General features: G+C 39.1%; 1 protein-coding gene across 1 annotated transcript in view; it reads right to left on the reverse strand.

Annotated features, from left to right (window-relative positions):
* The window catches only part of SLC30A5 (solute carrier family 30 member 5), a 34,228-nt gene extending 19,415 nt beyond the window's left edge, over positions 1 to 14,813 (reverse strand). The window contains exons 1-4 of the mRNA XM_037062822.1: positions 14,541 to 14,813; positions 8,426 to 8,548; positions 7,255 to 7,321; positions 1,967 to 2,052 (exon numbers count right to left, since the gene is read on the reverse strand). Coding sequence (XP_036918717.1) covers positions 1,967 to 2,052; positions 7,255 to 7,321; positions 8,426 to 8,548; positions 14,541 to 14,620 — 356 coding nt within the window. The 5' untranslated portion in view covers positions 14,621 to 14,813. The remainder of the gene's footprint in view (positions 1 to 1,966; positions 2,053 to 7,254; positions 7,322 to 8,425; positions 8,549 to 14,540) is intronic.
* Positions 14,814 to 17,273: the final 2,460 nt, after the last annotated feature.

The raw sequence follows: 17,273 nt of genomic DNA on the forward strand, positions 1-17,273 counted from the left end.
GGATGTAATAAAAACTTTTCAGTATATCTTAAAAAAAAGAAAGAAATATGTACATATATGGTAACACTATAAAGAAAATCAAGAGAAGAAAAACCAAAGTTTAAGATGCTGGTTACATCCAATGGTAAGAGGAGAGGGGGATACAATCAGGAGGCTTCAAAGGTACTGACTGGTGAGGTTTTATTTTGGGGCCTGGGTGCTGAATACATGAATGCTCATTTTACTATTATTTAGGTTTATTTAATTTTAGGTAGAGGGGAAGGAAGGGAGAAAGAGAAAGGGAGAAACACCAATTGGTTGCCTCTTGCATGACCCCAACAGGGGACCTGGTCCACAACCCAGGCACGTGCCCTGACTAGGAATTAGAATGGTGACCTTCCGATTTACAGGCTGGCACTCAAGCCACTGAGCCTCACCAACCAGGGATATTTTATTATTTAAACAGATTTATTTTTATTTACTTTTTTATAAGTATAAATAAAAAAAAATAAAAACATTATCACCAGCCACAGGGAGCCTGCAAGATTTAAATAGTAACAGATTTTCAGCTGCTCATTAAAATTTTAATTTTTTCCTCTTTACCCTAAGACCTGTAAGGAGAATATAACACAATCATAATTTTAGTCCTATTAATATCTGGGAGATTACAATTCAAGAAAATAAATATATTAGTAGAATAATACTGAACTAAATGAAGACAGCCTATGAAACCCCAAAGCAGTCTTTAAATCAAGAAACAGTGTGACGGTTTTAGTAAGAGAATGAGAGGGGCAGTGCTGGCAGAGGAACTAGTGCTGTGAGGGGTTGTAAGGGCAGGAAGTAGAATTTAACAATTTCCCCCCTTCCTTCCCTATCCTAACACATAGGGACAGTGATTTAGTAACATACAGACGAAAACATAATGAATGAGAAATTAAAAAAATTAGAGAATAATAAGTAATACCACCAATCAAGCATAAACTGAAAAAGTGCTCCCCAAGCTGAGAAATTGCAACCAGCTTTCCCACCACTCGGAATGCAGTGTTGTCATGGACAGGAATGTGACAGCTAAAATTATGCACACTACGCTTCTGACAAAGTATAGGGTAAACAACCCAAAGGGACCCAAACCCAGAAGTTGTTCTACTGGCTGGGAGAGGGGAAAGGGCGTTTCACAAAGCATTTCCCACCCATCACTTTCTACTCTGTCATGCCACTATTCCAAGTCAGATTCTTAGAACACCCTTCATCTTACTCCTTACCTCTCATCCTCACACTCCCCATCATCAATGGCAAGGTACTTTTTCTTATACTTTTACTCAACAAGTAAAACCCTTTAGAGATGGAGAAATATTGAAATAATGCTTATATAGTTGCCCATGTTACAATTCCTATTAAGTGGCCTGTAATTTAAGCACTTTTCCCCCACACTGGCCCCTTTACATAAAAAGGTTACTCTATATTGATCTAGGGGAATATGAAATATGAGTTACTTCATCTTTAATCCAAGTATTAATGCACTATTCCCAAGATATTTGTTTACAACCGTATCTTTTAAAAATTTTCTGTGGGCACTAAAATACTTTCAGAGTTTATGTTAAAAAAGTTTTTAAAGATCATGCTCTCTTCCTTATTGGTTGATTTTATTTACCACTTCAGCTGCTAAACAGGATCACCTATAAAGAATTTTTAAAAAATCCACTTGTGCCAAATATTTTCTGAAACTGTTTGGATTCTAACTAGTAAAATACCTATTACAGATCATGAATAGTATGTTAATGGTATTCACCAAAGAACCAGCCCACAAACTACACAGGTACTCAATATATTTATATACATTCATTGAGTTGTACCCAATGCTATGGGAATCATAGAAGCATTTGTACATAATTTGACATAAATAGCTGACATAAAACCTAATGCAATAAAACTAATACTAAACATGAAGAAATATAAACAAACATTCAAAACATGCATTTTTATTTACCTTAGTGGTCCACAAAGAGTAAGGCCAAAAAACCATAAGAGTGAAATGATACACCCAGCAACTGCATGTTTAAATATTTTGATCCACTATAAATGAAAACAAAATTTTAAAAATTTTAGTCATATATGTTTTGCTAAATATCTGAAAATCTTAAATAATACATGTAGGAAAATAATGGTGACAAAATTTTAAAGGCTAAATAATTACGTATTTTAAAATTAAACAGAAAATGTTAAGATCCCCTGATTAAATTTTAATTTGCAAGGCAGTATTCTGCTTTCCTTTCTATATTCCTGTATGTTAGCTCTTGAAATCTCTTTCTGTACAGTAGTTTTGTTTTTTCCCTCTATTAGTTTCTCACTAGTTTGCTAGGAACATTTAACATTTTGATCTTTAAATTCTTCAAAAATAAAAAAAATTATAGACTCGAGGGAGAGAGAGACAGGAACTGGTGGGGTGGGGAGAGAGGGGGGAGAGAGAGGGAGGGAGGGAGAGAGAGAGAGAGAGAGAATGAATCGATCTATTGTTTCACTTATTTACTGGTTGTTTCTTATATGTGTGCTGACTGGGGATTGAACCTGCAACTTTGGTGTATCTGGACAACACTCTAATAAACTGAACTACCTGGCCAGAGCTGGTCTTTAAATTCTTTTCCATTGGTAATATTCAGTGCTTGAATTATTTGAAATGAGAGGAAAAAAAGTTGAGATGGTGTTCAAAATATTAATCATACTTTTAAAAATGTCTTTGGTCTCTAAAACACAGGTATTGTACTTAAATTTATCATTCAAATACAAAATCATGGCACAGGTTTCCAAGTTATGGCATAAAGTAAACATCTAGTAGGGTATAGCTGCTATCTGAACAGGTGATAATGTTAGAGGATTATACAGAATGAAGGACATTTCTCATATGCCTTTTGAACCTCAGATACCTAAAAATAATGATGATGATGATGATGAGGGTGATAGTTACTATTGTTCATATTGCATACTCACTATATACCAGGCACTATTTTAAGAACTTTAGATGTATTAATTCACTTATTTCTAAGGAAAGAAGATATTATCTCCATTTAACAGATGAGAAAATTATTGCTCAAAAAAAAAAAGATTTAGTAAGTAGGACACTAAATGAATTTATCTGACTCCAGAGGCCTCATTTTTTAAAAAAGATTTTATTTATCTTTAGAGAGGAAGGGAAGGAGAGAAATATCACTGTATGGTTGCCTCTCATGAGTTCCCTGCTGGGAACTGGCCTGCAACCCAGGCCTGTGCCCTGACTGGGAATTGAACCGGGATTGTGTGGTTCAGAGGCCTCATTTTTAACCCCTATGCTCTATCTGCCTCCCAGTGACATTTGTATGAGGCTCTGGGGCATGCATTCTCCATGTCTGATTTGTAAATCTTTCAGAATAAGGATCCTGTACTAAAGAAAATTATATGCATGCTTTAAAATTTTTCTACCCTCTTCTGCATTTTTTAAACACCCCATTATCTTAGCACTTTATAGTTCATTCTTTTTTAAAAAATGTATTTTATTGATTATGCTATTAGTTGCCCCCATTTTTTCCCTTTGTCCCTCTCTGTCCAGTACCCCTCTTCCCTTCAGCAAATCTCACCTTAGTTCACATCCACGAGTTGTGCATGTAAGTCTCCATTTCCTATACTATTAACACCCCTGTCTATTTTGTACCTACTGATTTATGCTTCTTAATCCCTGTAACTTTTCACCCACTCTCCCCCTTCCCTCTCCCAACTGATAATCCTCCAAATGATCTCCATATCTATGATTCTGTTCCTGTTCTGGTTGTTTGCTGAATTTTTTAAAGTGCATTTTATAGATTATGCTATTACAGTTGTCCTGTTTTCTTCTCCCTTTTGTCCCCCTCTGCCCTGCACCCCTCCTCCCATCAGCATTCCTCCTCCCTAGTTCATGTCCATGGATTGTACATGTAAGTTCTTTGGCTTCTCCATTTCCTATACTATTCTTAACCTCCCACAATCTATTTTGTACCTACCAATGCTTTTAAGATTCTCTCCTTATCTTTAATTTTGCATAATTATGCTGTCTTGGTGTGTTCCTTCTTGGGTCCAATTTCTTTGGAACTCTCTGAGCTCCCTGGGCTTCATGGAAGTCTATTTCCTTTGCCAGATTGGGAGGTTTTCCTTATTTTTTCAAATAAGTTTTCAATTTCTTGCTGTTCTTCTCATTCGGGCACCCCCATGATTTGGATGTTGGGACATTGAAAGTTGACCTAGAGGTTCCTAAGCCTCTCCTCATTTTTTTGAATTATTTCTTCATTCTGTTCTGGTTCAATGTTTATTTCTTCCTTTTGTTCCAAATCATTGAGTTCCAGTTTCCTCTCTGTCACTATCAGCTCCCCGTACATTTTCCTTTATTTCACTTTGCATAGCCTTTACTTCCTTTATTTTCATGTGTACTCGGTAATTTCTGTAAATATCCTGACTACCAGTATTTTGAACTCCGTATCTGATTGTTTGTCTATCTTGTCTCTTAGTCTTTTTCTGGAGCTTTGATCCGTTCTTTCATTTAGGGAACATTTCTTTGTCTTGGTACACCTGTTACATTTTAAGGGGCAAAGCCTTAGGTATTTGCCAGGGCCAAGTAATTGTGGCGCTTGTACATGGTGGAGGGGTCAGAGAGGGAACAATGTGGCTTGCCTGGCTCTCAACTGGCTTTTAGTCACTTCCCCCACTAACCGCAAGCAAATTGGGACCTTCTGGTACTGATTCCTGGGTGGGTGAATTTGTTTATGTTCTAGGACCCTGTGGGTCTCTTCAACATACTGTCCTGTGAGGCTGGGAATTTCTCCTGCCACCGCAACCCACACAGATTTTTACAGCCAGAGGTTTTAAGGCTTTAGTTTCCTTGCACTGGAACCCTGGGCTGCATGGTCTGTCTTGCTCCCCAGTTGTTCCTCCTGGCTTATCCACATGTGAATGTGGGACTGCCTACTCCATCAGTTGCTGCCTCGCCCTCCCCATCTTACAGCTGCTGGCTTGTTACGCATCCCATTCTCTCTGGCTACCTGTTCCCGCCCTTCCTACCAGTCTGGAGAAATGTTTCTACTTCAACTCTTTGGCTGTTGGACTTCCATATAGTTTTATTTCCTGAAAGTTCTGGTTGGTGGTTTTTTTTAAAGATTTTATTTATCTTTAGAGGGGAAAGGAAGGAGATAAGGAGAGAAGTATCAATGTATGGTTGCCTCTTGTGAGTCCCCTGCTGGGAACTGACCTGCAACCCAGGCATGTGCCCTGACTGGGAATCGAATCTCGATTGTGTGGTTCGCAGGCCCGTGCTCAATCCACTGAGCTACGCCAGTCAGGGCTAGTTCTGGTTGTTTTTTATTTTTAAATTTGTTGTCCTTCCTTTGGTTGTGTGAGGAAGCAAGTATCTACCTAGGCCTCCATCTTGGCTGGAAGTCCCCAATTTTTTGTTTGAGATTCAATTGTTGATAGTGGTAAGTTTGTTGTCATTTTAATGTTCTTAGTTTTGATCTTCTTTTTCTTAAATAAGTCCCTTTAACATTTCATGTGACAATGGCTTTGTGATGATGAACTCCTTTTGCTTTGTCTGTGAAGCACTTTATCTGACCTTCCATTTTAAATGATAGCTTTGCTAGATAGCACAATCTAGGTTGTAGATCTTTACTTTCCATTACTTTGAATACTTCTTGCTAGTCCCTTCTTGCCTGCAGTTTCTTTTGAGAAATCAGCTGAGAGTCTTATGGGAACTCCTTTGGAGTTAACTCTGCTTTTCTCTTGCTGCTTTTAAGATTCGCTCTTTATCTTTAACCTTTGGCATTTTAATTATGATGTGTCTTGGTGTGGCCCTCTTTGGGTCCAACTTGTTTGAGAATCTCTGTGCTTCCTGGACTTGTATGTCTATTTCCTTCACCAAATCAGGGAAGCTCTTTCATTCTTTTTTCAAATAAGGTTTCAATTTTTCTCTTCTGCTTTTCCTTTTGGCTTTCTGATGAATTGGATCTTGGTACTTTTGGAAATGTCCCAGAGGCTTCTTATCCTAGTCTTGTTTTTTTTGAATTCTTGTTTCTTCTTGCTGTTCTGGTTGAATGTTAATTTTTTCCTTACCTTCCAAATCATTGATGTGAATCCTGGCTTCCTGCCCTAGATTTTTCTTTATTTCGCTTAGTGTAACCTTCATTTTTTCCTTTGTGTTGTTGTCGTATTCAATGAGTTCTTTGAGCATCCTGATCACCAGTGTTTTGAACTCCGTGTATCTGATGGGTTAGTTAGTTCCGTTTCATTTGGTTCTTTTTCTGGGGTTTTATTCTGTTCATTTAGGCCATATTTTTTTGTCTCCCCAATTTGGCAGCTTCCGTGTGTTTGTCTATGTATTAGGTAGAGCTGCTTTGACTCCCTGTCTTAGTAGCATGGCCTGTTCTAGAAAAGGCATCTGTAAGTTGTTTGGGGCAAAGCCTTAGGTAATTGCCAGGGCAGGACAACCTGCCTTGCTTTGTGGCTCTGTGTGGTGGGAGGGTTTGGAGAGGGGAGAGTGCTGCCTGGCTTCTGGAGGTCTGTGTGGTACTCACCCCATTTCCAGTCACTTTACCCACTTCCCCTATGCTACTGGAGCCCTTCCAGCTGTTGCCCTGCTGCCAAATCCCAGAGTGGGCGGGTTTGTGTATGTTCTAAGACCATGGGGGCCCTTTAAGCAGATTCCCCTGAATATCTGGCAGTTTCTTTTGCTGCCCCAACTCCTACTGGTTTTCACAGCCAGAAGTTATAAGGATTTATCTTCCTGGCACTGGAACCCTGGGCTGTGCAGTCTGGCCTGAGGTTGGGATTGCTCACTCCCAAGGTATCCCTCCCAATTTATATCCACCACACATGAATGAGGGACCACCCCTTCTACTGCTGCCTCTCCATGCCACACTGTGTCTCCTTACCTCTCTGCCCCTCCTACCTGTATGGATGTACTTGGCTTTTTTATATACATGGTTGTTGAACTTCCATACAGTTTGATTTTCTGACAGTTATGGGTGTTGTTTTGAGGTTTAGTTGTAATTCTCTCTGTGGTTGTGTAAGAAGGCAAAGTGTATTTGCCTATGCCTCCATCTTGACTGGAAGTCTCCTAGAGTTCATTCTTGAAGCTCGAATTCTGAATAGACAAAGCTAATCTGGAAACGTTCTGCTTTGCACTTAAATTATTTGTTACATGACCCTGATCAAAGAAAGAACACTATTATCTGGCTCACTAAATGGGAAGCACCTAAGAAAAAAAGGACTTAGCAAAAAACTCACCTGGTGTTTGGTAATACTTTTTCCAGAAGAAAATGGCTTTTGAAACAAAACCATAAGAAATGCAGTCCTGTGAATATTGAAACATTAATATATTAATCAATCTTGTACACAAGGTGTATTTAAGTAAAGACATTTATTTAAACAAATATATTAGAACTTGAAAGTGTTAACCTCTAAAGAAATTATACTGGAGAACACTTTGGGACCTCTTCTTCTGTAATTGCCTTCTGAACCAGTTCACAAGCCATGAAAGAAAGAAAAGTCTCAATATTTTTTTATACTTTCAAATACCAAAGAAAATAATTACAATTTTCTCTGATATTTAGTAATAACAAATCTTGAAATAATGGAAATGAATAAAGTACTGATTATATGTCCTTACCTTTACACTCCCAAAATAGTTATGTAAAAATGCATATAGATAGTGCTTAAAATTTCCTAGTCAAGTATCACTTTCCATAATTATTACTAAAATTACCATTTCCAGAACCTTTAACAGATTTTTGTTAACAGAGAGGATGATCACTATCAATCTCAAGGTACAGAGAATCTCTATTTGGAGAGAATTTCTTGTTATACAAAGAATATAAAATTTATACTATATGACAATGCTATACTATGAGGGGAACATGCAGTAAACATAGGCCAGCATGGTTTAACTTAGAAAATAGGCGATGTCTCTGTTAAGACAAGTGTCAGGTAGCATCCTATTTCTGCTGGAACGCTGGACTACACCAGTGGTTATGACCTGGGAATCCCTAGGGTCCCTATGACCCTTTTAGTGAGTCTGTGAGGTCATAACTATTTTTATTAAAAAACTAAGACATTATTTGCTTGCCTCTTATTCCCTTGGGCATATGAAATGGAGCTTTTCAGAGGCTAGCTGAGGCGAGATACTGTAACAGATTGTTGCTTTAGCAAAATGAGAATCTAGCTGTCTTCAATTAAACCATAAATTTGTAAAAACCTCATTAACACAAAGGTAAAATCTATGTTTTAGCAAGCTACTAGAATGCACTTTTTTCTTTTTTAAAATCAACCTTTTTGTACTGCTAATCTTGAATATTCTGTCTCAAAATATTCTATGTAAAATTTCCTAAAGATACCTAGTTAAAAAAGAAATTTCAAAGAAATAAAAAATAGTAAGAAAAAAAGAACCATGCACACTCACCCCAGTTTTAATATAAAAATGAACTGAACAATGTGAACTGTTTTCAGGAGATCATATGATTCAAAAAGTCCTACTGCCTTCAAAAATTTAGTGAAACACAGTAACACAACGTATTTTGTTAACCTGAAAAATAAAAGCAAAAACAAGTTTTGGTATTACTGAAATCACAAGAAATGCTGTAATCTTTTTTTCTAATTATATAACTAGTAGGGTCATTATAGAAACCATAAATATTCATACACCAAAAATGAAACAAACCCAAACAAGGCAAGTTGAAGTCCACAGAATTAGCCAGGGTCAAGCCCATGTCTCTTAAGTATGCTCTTTTAGTATGTGACATAGAAAATCAAAGTTCACCCAAAAGGCTTTGAAGGTTCCCATCTTCTAAACTGTTTCCAATTATACATTCACACTGTCCCACATGAAGAATAAAATCATCTTAAATATGAAAGACAAAATGCATATTAAAATCTAAGATTTAGATACTGGCCCATTTAAGCTAGAGAAGAGTCATATAGATGTAAGTATTTTAACTATATTAATGCTAGTTATATACTCTGGTCATGATAGCAATTCATAATTAGCCAATACAAATAGGAGTTGAGCTAGCAGTCCTTTGTTTATTCAGCTCTTAACACAGGGATTGACATAATGTGTTCAGCAAATATTTACCAAATGAAAGAATAAGTCTACAATTATTCTTATGTGATACAGTAACATACAGTACAGTAATATATAGGGTCAAGCACAAATAACACCACTTTTTTATTACAAAATCTTTATACAAAATCATAAGTATGTAAATCAGTAATATAACAATATCACACCCAAGCATGCCATTTGACATTTTAGGTTAAATGTTCAGATTAAAACTAAAGTATTACACCCATGTTAGTACCCTACCAACCACAGGCCTTACTTCTGCCAGACCCTGTATATTGTGCATTAAATTAGTACATAAGAGGCTGTCAAGCTTCTGGCAATTTGAAGTACTAGCAACTCAGTCATAAATACAAACTAAAGAAAAGAATAAAATCAAGTAGAGGAAAACTCAAAACCTCCTTAAGCTTCTGACTAGGAGTAAAAATAAGGCAGCAGGATAGAAACACGGACATAAGGAACAACAACACTGTCATCGAGGTAGGGAAGAAAGAAAAGACCAGGAAAAATAAAGGTACATTAAAAAATCACAGCGGCCTGGGAAATCTTATCTCAGCAAGAGCCTTGTACTTCTTTCTTGGACCTATTTAGCCATTTTCCAAATATTCCTTGCATACTACACTATCTGCTAGATGTCATATGTGGCCAATGAGACCCAAGGGAAGCCTGACTGGATGCCTTCATGTACAGCCTTCCCTCTTCCTGATAAAGGGCAAGATATAGATAGAACTACTTCCTTCACCTTTTTGTCCTTCTGCCTTCAAGGGAGGGCTTTTGTCTAAAACTTACCTAAGAAAATGTTATACATTTTACAAGCCTGAATATGAAAGCCATGCTTAGGATGACAGGGAGCAAAGGTAAAGAATCTGGTCCCAGATGCTATCACTGAGGGGCTGAGCAAATACCAGCAAACCCTGGTTTCTTTGATGTAAGGATATATCCCTATTTGTTTAAAGCTTTCTTAGTTTGGTTACTTACAACTAAACACATTTCTAAGTGCTATACAAGATACTAGATACATAAAAGTGACCCTGTCCTCAAGGAGTTGAGGGCTTAGAAAGATAGGCAGAAAAAGAACTACTTATGTGGCCCAGGTAAGTAATAGTTAAAGGAACAGATATGGAAGGAACTATGTAACTGTTAACTAGGAAAGCACAGATTTCCCTTAAAGTTTGACATGTGTAAGTGTGTACACAAGGACTAACTAGAAATTCTGAAGCAAGGAAAAGGAAAGGGTATTTCAAAGTACAGAGAGGAGCATATGCAAAACTCTAGCACTAGGAAGGAGCCACTGAAGACTGTATTTAAGCCCAGTTCACCAGATTATGTTCAATATGACCAGAATTCACTAAGGTAAATTATATTTAATATACTTGTTTTAAGAAGATGGGAGCAAGGCCTGGCTGGTGTGGCTCAGTGGACTGAGTGCTGGCCTGCAAACCAAGGGGTCCCTGGTTCAATTCCCAGGCAGGGCACATGTCTCGGTTGTGGGCCAGGTCCCCAGTAGGGGGTACACTAGAGGCAACCACACACTGATGTTTCTCTCCCTCCCTTCCCACTTCAAAAAATAACCTTTCTGACATCAATTTTCTTTATTCCCTTTTTAATTAAAAAGAGATTATAAAAGTAATTCCTGAGCAGCTGGTTGTTCCAAAGTTTTAAATAAAATAATTCCCAATTTCCTCTCACTGGTAACCAACTGGGTATGTACATCCTTCCAAAGCTTTTCCTTTGTTTCTGTATGAATGAACACACATACTTTAGGTGTAATCACAATAGTATACCTTTTGATATTGCTATGTGGCTCTTAACATAATGTACATCAAAGATTTTTTCTTACTATATTGAATTAGAGAATTTACTTTTTAATTTCGAAAGTTGGATACTTTGTTTAGGAAGAAAGAGAGGGAGAGAAACATCAATGTGTTGTTGCTTCTTGCACATCCCCCATCAGGGACCTGGTCCAAGGGAACCAGGCATGTGACCTGATTGGGAATCCAACCAGCTACCCTTTCGTTCACAGGCCAGTGGTGCTCAATCCACTGAGCCACACCAGTCAGGGTGACACTTTGATTTTTAAAGTCTCAGTTAATGAAGTTTTCCTGTTGGGCTGAAAACGATACTCTAGCTAAGGCTAAGTAACCATACTACACAACCAGCTAGATGTTCCATAGTTCATATTGCAGAGGGAAACAACGAATAGCTTAATTTACTAAAAGGAATAGGGGGGAGAAAAAGGAGGCTCTTGAACAGGAGCAGTGGCCCTTCAGCCACTTATTGACTCTCTGGGCAACTGACGGGAACCAATCCAACTCCCCCAACTTAAAAATCATTTGCTATTAACTGTCTCATCAAAGGTATCACTGGTCTCTACAAACCTGGAATTACTGAAATTTGGGTTTGGGTTCAAACCTGTTTCTTGGGCTTTGCTCACTTGAAACAGCTCACAGTTGTCCAGTTTAAAAAACAAACAAACAAACAGACAAAGAGCCCCGGCTGGTGTGGCTTAGTTGGTTGGGTATCATCCTGCAAACGAAAAGGTCATTGGTTCGATTCCCAGTCAGGACACATGCCTGGACTGCAGGTTTGGTCCCCAGTCAGGGCACGATTGGTATTTCTTTGTCTGTCTTTCTTCTCTTCCCCTGGCTCTAAAATAAAATTAATAGATAAATAAATAAATAAAATAAAAACCAATCTTCCCTATGTAATTCAAATATAATTCAATAAATATTCAAGTGTTTACTATGCAGAAGGCACTATGCATGGAGTTTGGGATAAATGACTCCCAGTTCAGTTATTGGTGTGTGACCATGAAAAACTTACCTAACTTTTCTAATTTTTAGTTTCCTGATCTGTGAAGCAAGAATGCTGCTACTTAGTATGCAGCTCTGTGGTAAGGGTTAAGTTAGATGCTATACTCAAAGCATTTGGAACATGAGAGTAGCTCAACAAATGTTGGCTGTCACCCTCTGTCTTTTTCTACAGAGAACTTATAGATGCCAAAACAGAAACATTTAAAACAATTTATATTTGTGAATACAAGTATAAAAAATCCACAATTAAAAGATTTTCCAATTAGTTTTTGTTGCAGATTATAAGCAGTATTTGATATTTAGTCTTTTTTAAAAAAATTGTATTTATTTATCTTTAGAGGGAAAGGGAAGGAGAGAAGGAGAGAAATATCAATGTATGGTTGCCTCTTGTGAGTCCCCTGCTGGGAACTGGCCTACAACCCAGGCATGTGCCCTGACTGGGAATTGAACCGCCATCCTGTGGTTCACAGGCCCGCGCTCAATCCACTGAGCTACACCAGCCAGGTGATGGTTAGTCTTTACAAAGGAAAACTCTTACAACCTGGAATCTATTAAAAATTCAACCAGTCCTGAGCTGAATTTGATTCTGCAATGAATTACAATAGAAGGGCAGCTCTGCTAAGTAAATAATGCAAATAAGATAGCAAAGGACTGTTTCCCACATCTACCTGAGACAATAAGCTCTTGAGCAAATAATTTTAAACTGTTTATTCAAAAATAACTTCAGGTTTACAGAAAAGTTGTAGGAATAGTATACCCTTTACCTAGATTCCCTAATTGTTAATGTATTGTCCCATTTGCCTTATTTGTTTCTCTAAATACATATAGATTTAATTTTTTTCTGAATTATTTATTTAAGTTACATACATTTTGTTCCTTTACCCTTAAATACCTGTGTTTTTTAAGCATATAGGCATTCTCTTACAAAATCAGCAGTTACCAGCTCCAGGAACTTTAATATGACACTTTAATCTACTGTCCATAGTCATATATATATTTATTTATTTATCTTCACCAGAGGACATGCTTATTGATTTTACAGAGAGGGTAAGGGAGGAAGAGAGACACATCAATGGGTTGCCTCCCTAACGGTGCCCCCACATGGGATGCAGCCAGCCACCTAGGTGTGTGTCCTGACCAGGAATCAAACCTGACACCTTTTGGTGCATGGGATGACGCTCTAACCAAAAGAGCCACCAGGCCAGGGCCATAGTCCAGTTTTGACAGTTGATCTAGTACTGTATTTTACAGAATTTTCTACCTGTGCCACCAAATCCAGACCAGAATTGCTTATTGCACTTAACTGTCATGTCGCAGTAAATATCTGATATGTTGTTATTTACAATGATTTGCTCAAAGTAGCTGAGAAAATTAAATTTGTACTCTAATAGTGCAGGTGCTTTAAAGTCTGTTCCAGCATTGTGTTCTTTCTTATTCATGCAAAAAATAGTCATTAATAATGCTATTTCTACAATATCAACGTACTTATCAAAACAACCCTTCAGTCTCAAAGGAAGTATTCAAGAAAGAGAAAACCCTAATCTCATTAAAAAATGAAGGCAATGAATACCAGTTCCAACCAAATCGTTGGGCTGTATTTCATGCATCTCTGACACTACCTCAGAGCTCAGGACAGGTCAAGGGCTCAATGGAAAGTGGTCACTGTACTTACCTCTTGGGTGGGAGGAGACAGTGAGGATATTGGCTAGTAAAGGACAGTGCTAGATCCACTGACAATTGGTCGGAGGTTAGAGAGAAATTTTCGCTCTTTACTAGGAATTTCTGTACTGTTTGGATTTTTTGGACAATGAGCAGATTTCTTATTTAACAAAATCCAAGGAAGGAAAAGAAGACTAGATGATGGGCTGGATTCTTGATGGGAGAGTTAACCTGAACACCGCAGTTCATCTCTTTGTGTTCTCGTTTGTTCGCCTGAAGACAGGATGGTGATAACTGCCCCTAATTTACGCAGGAAGATATCAGAAAGGTTAAGTAGTCACTGAACTACTATTTTAAGGAGAAACAGCCTACAGAAATACTCTTCAATCAGAAAACCTTTCGCGTGAACTGAACTAAGTACATAGACATTCTCTTACAAAATCAGCAGTTACCAGCTCCAGAAGCTTTAATATAATACTTTAATCTACTGTCCATAGTCCAATATATATATATATATATATATATATATATATATATATACTTATCTTCACCACAGGACATGCTTATTGATTTTACAGAGAGGGTAAGGGAGGAAGAGAGACACATCAATGGGTTGCCTCCCCAACGCACCCCTTAAACCTCTAACGTGAACTTGGCAGTGCCAAGGTTAACGGTCTGCCCTGAAAACCACCGGTTCAAGTGGAACCTTCCTGGATTTTAGAGCATTCACTCTGCAGCGGGAACAGAGGAGCCAATGGAAGCCAGAAGCAGCTTGGAAGCATAGCGAGAGAGGACGGAGGGCTCCAGGGCGCGCGCTCAACCAAGGAGGGCGTTCCGGGCTGTCAGGGGGCTGACCGGGACGCGGTCCCCGCGCACCCGGGAGGAGTCCAGGGCAGCGGCCGTCCAGGTCCGCGAGGGAGGGACCCCGCGAGCGCAGACACGGGGAGAGGCGTTCTGGAGGAGGAGCCGGATCAGTGTCTTACCGAGCGCTGGGCACGTCCACCGGCCCCAGGCCGCCGCCTCCGGGGCCAGATAGCACGTCCCCTCCGTATTTCTCCTCCATTCCGGGGCTCAGGAGCCGCCACCGCTGCTCCAGCCGCGGGTTCTCCTCATGTCTCGTCGCTGCCGCGGAACCGCGGGCGCAGGCATGTCACTCTCCCATGACAGTGGCCGCTTGGGTTTCCCGCAGGCCGGACCGCCGCCACCGCCCACGGAAGCAGTTCACAAGCACAACCAAGTCTGGACTAGGCCGCGGGCAGTTCCGGAGGCCCGGGGTTCCCGGGAGGCACGCCACTGCAGACGTTGCCAGGCCACGTCATCGGGCCCAGCAGCCCTCACTCCCGGGGGAGCGCCTAGCACCACGCCTGCGTACAACCGAACTCTCGCCTGCCACCGCGGAGCCTTAGGCTCCTCCCACTGCGGGGTGACGAATCGGATCCTCGTTTCCCATCCACAGCTCTCGGTGACCGGGCGGGTGCGCATAGCGGTCCCTGCAGCGCCGCCTGTGGGCCTTCTGGGGCCCAGCGGATTCTTGTGGAGCAGAGGGATTTTTTTCTGTTGCTAAAAAGTCAGGAACGTGGTTTCCTCTGTATGTCTTTGTTTGAATCCCAGCCCTGCCACATAATAATAATTATGTCACTTGGTACGTTCTGTACCTCAATTTTCTTATCTGTAAAATAGAAATAGTAATATCTGTGTCTTAGTTTTCTTGGGAGGATTATGTGTTAATGGTATAGCAGTGAATGGTATATAGTAATTAATAAATTATTTTTACTAATAGGAAATTGGAGGACTGGGATTTGGAAAAGAAAATGGGATTTGAGCACTGTAAATAATGAATAGTTTACAGGACTGTACTATTCATTATACAACTATTCAGATGCATTGTTGTGATGGAGCTGCCAATCACCAGTTATGCATAGCTATGACCTCTGAATCACCCAAATAGTTATCATGGAGGAATATTCAAGCTTAATGCAAAATTTGATGCAGATTCATTCCTCTACTCGCTCAGTCATTTTGAATGCCACACCCACACAGTACACATGCTCACTCAATGGCTTCTACCACCCCCACTGACTAGTACAGTGAAGTCATCATTGTTCACACGTGTGCATTTTAGTCCACTCTCCTTGGCTGCCAGGTTACATCGATGTGCAAACCATTCTCGTCATATTAACAATGGCAGAACTTGTATAGTTCCAGGATCCAATCTAGGATGCAGTATTGCATTTAATTGTCGTGTCTGGTTGGTTTTCTTTTACCCGGAGGTGTCCAGGTCTCTCCTTTTCCCCACAATGTTGACATATTTGCAGAGGACAGGGCAGTTATTTGCAGAATGTTCACCAGTTTGGGTTTGTCTGATGTTTCCTCATTGTCAAAATTCGGGATATGCATTTTTGGTAGGAACATCACAAGTGAATCTCTGTTCCTTTCAGTGCATCACATCAGAAGGCACGTGGTGCTGATTTGTTTCATTACTGGTGAAGTTAACTGTTATCATTTGGTAAGATAATGTCTACCAGTTTTTGTAATCTAATATTAATGAATAAGATTTTATCTAGAGATACTTTGAGATTCTAAAGATACTAAAGATTCTTTTCCTGATCAAACTTTAATTCACTCATATTATTTTCTATTCTGCACCTTGACCAAAACAGTTACTACTATAAAAGTTTCCAAATGGTAATCACCCCTTTTACACTTATTAGTTGACCTTTTACTGTCAGGTAAAACTTCCCTGTCTCTTGATTTATTTACCTACTTATTTGTATCAGTATGAGCTCATATGTTTCTATTTTATTCAGTGGATTGTAATCAATTGCTGTCATTATTTTGAGGCCCCAAATTCTCCCAGACTTAGCCAATGGGAGCAACATGGCTGGCTCCTGTGTCATTTTGACATATCTTTATCATTCTTTGAGAATTTCCATATTTATGGTACAAGATGTTCCAGATTCATTATATACTTTTCCCCACCTTTTCTCTGGAATTAGCCATTTCTCCAAGGAGTTGCTGTGTACCAGGTATGGGATGTTGAGTATGCTCATTGTTGCTGGTGTTCTCACTGCTATTTTGACTGAGTTAGGAATCGTGTTTGCACACAAACACACATCGAAGTATGTATGCGTATGTATGTATATTAGATACATAGATATATCTTTCTATTTATCATTTATCTGTCAGAAACTAGGAGTTCATGTTGATACTCCCAATTCCAACCTTACATGTTTTATCATAGCCTTTCTCCTTTCTGTATTTTTACCTCTCTTCTCTGATAGTGAGACACCTAGCTCCCATTATCCTCAATGTATTGACTTATTTGTTTAGTCTTCTAGTATATAACCAACCTTCTGACCACGTGGGCCATCCTTTTCTCGTCAGCACTGCCAAATCATACTGCCTGGTGCTGGCTGAGCCTTCTCCTGAAGCCCAGTTATTAATTTTTAAAAATCTAGTTTTGACTCATTTATACCCAGTGACAAGTATGGAGATGAAACATTTTCTCTCAATTTAGAAATTGAGAGAACCTCTAAGCACAGTTGGGAGGAGCAAGAAAAGGAACTACCTTTTTGGGGAGGCTACCATGTACCAGGAATTCTCTTGTTTTGTTTAATTTTTAGAAAACCCTTTCATGCTTGGCATTATTTTCTGTTACAGAGTTTAACTCCCAAAGGGTTATATTATCTATTATATAACCAGTAAGGTAAGATTAC

This window comes from Sturnira hondurensis, unplaced genomic scaffold (assembly GCF_014824575.4).
Source record: "Sturnira hondurensis isolate 20B ecotype Veracruz unplaced genomic scaffold, ASM1482457v3 Scaffold0014384, whole genome shotgun sequence".
Classification (NCBI taxonomy): Eukaryota; Metazoa; Chordata; class Mammalia; order Chiroptera; family Phyllostomidae; genus Sturnira; species Sturnira hondurensis.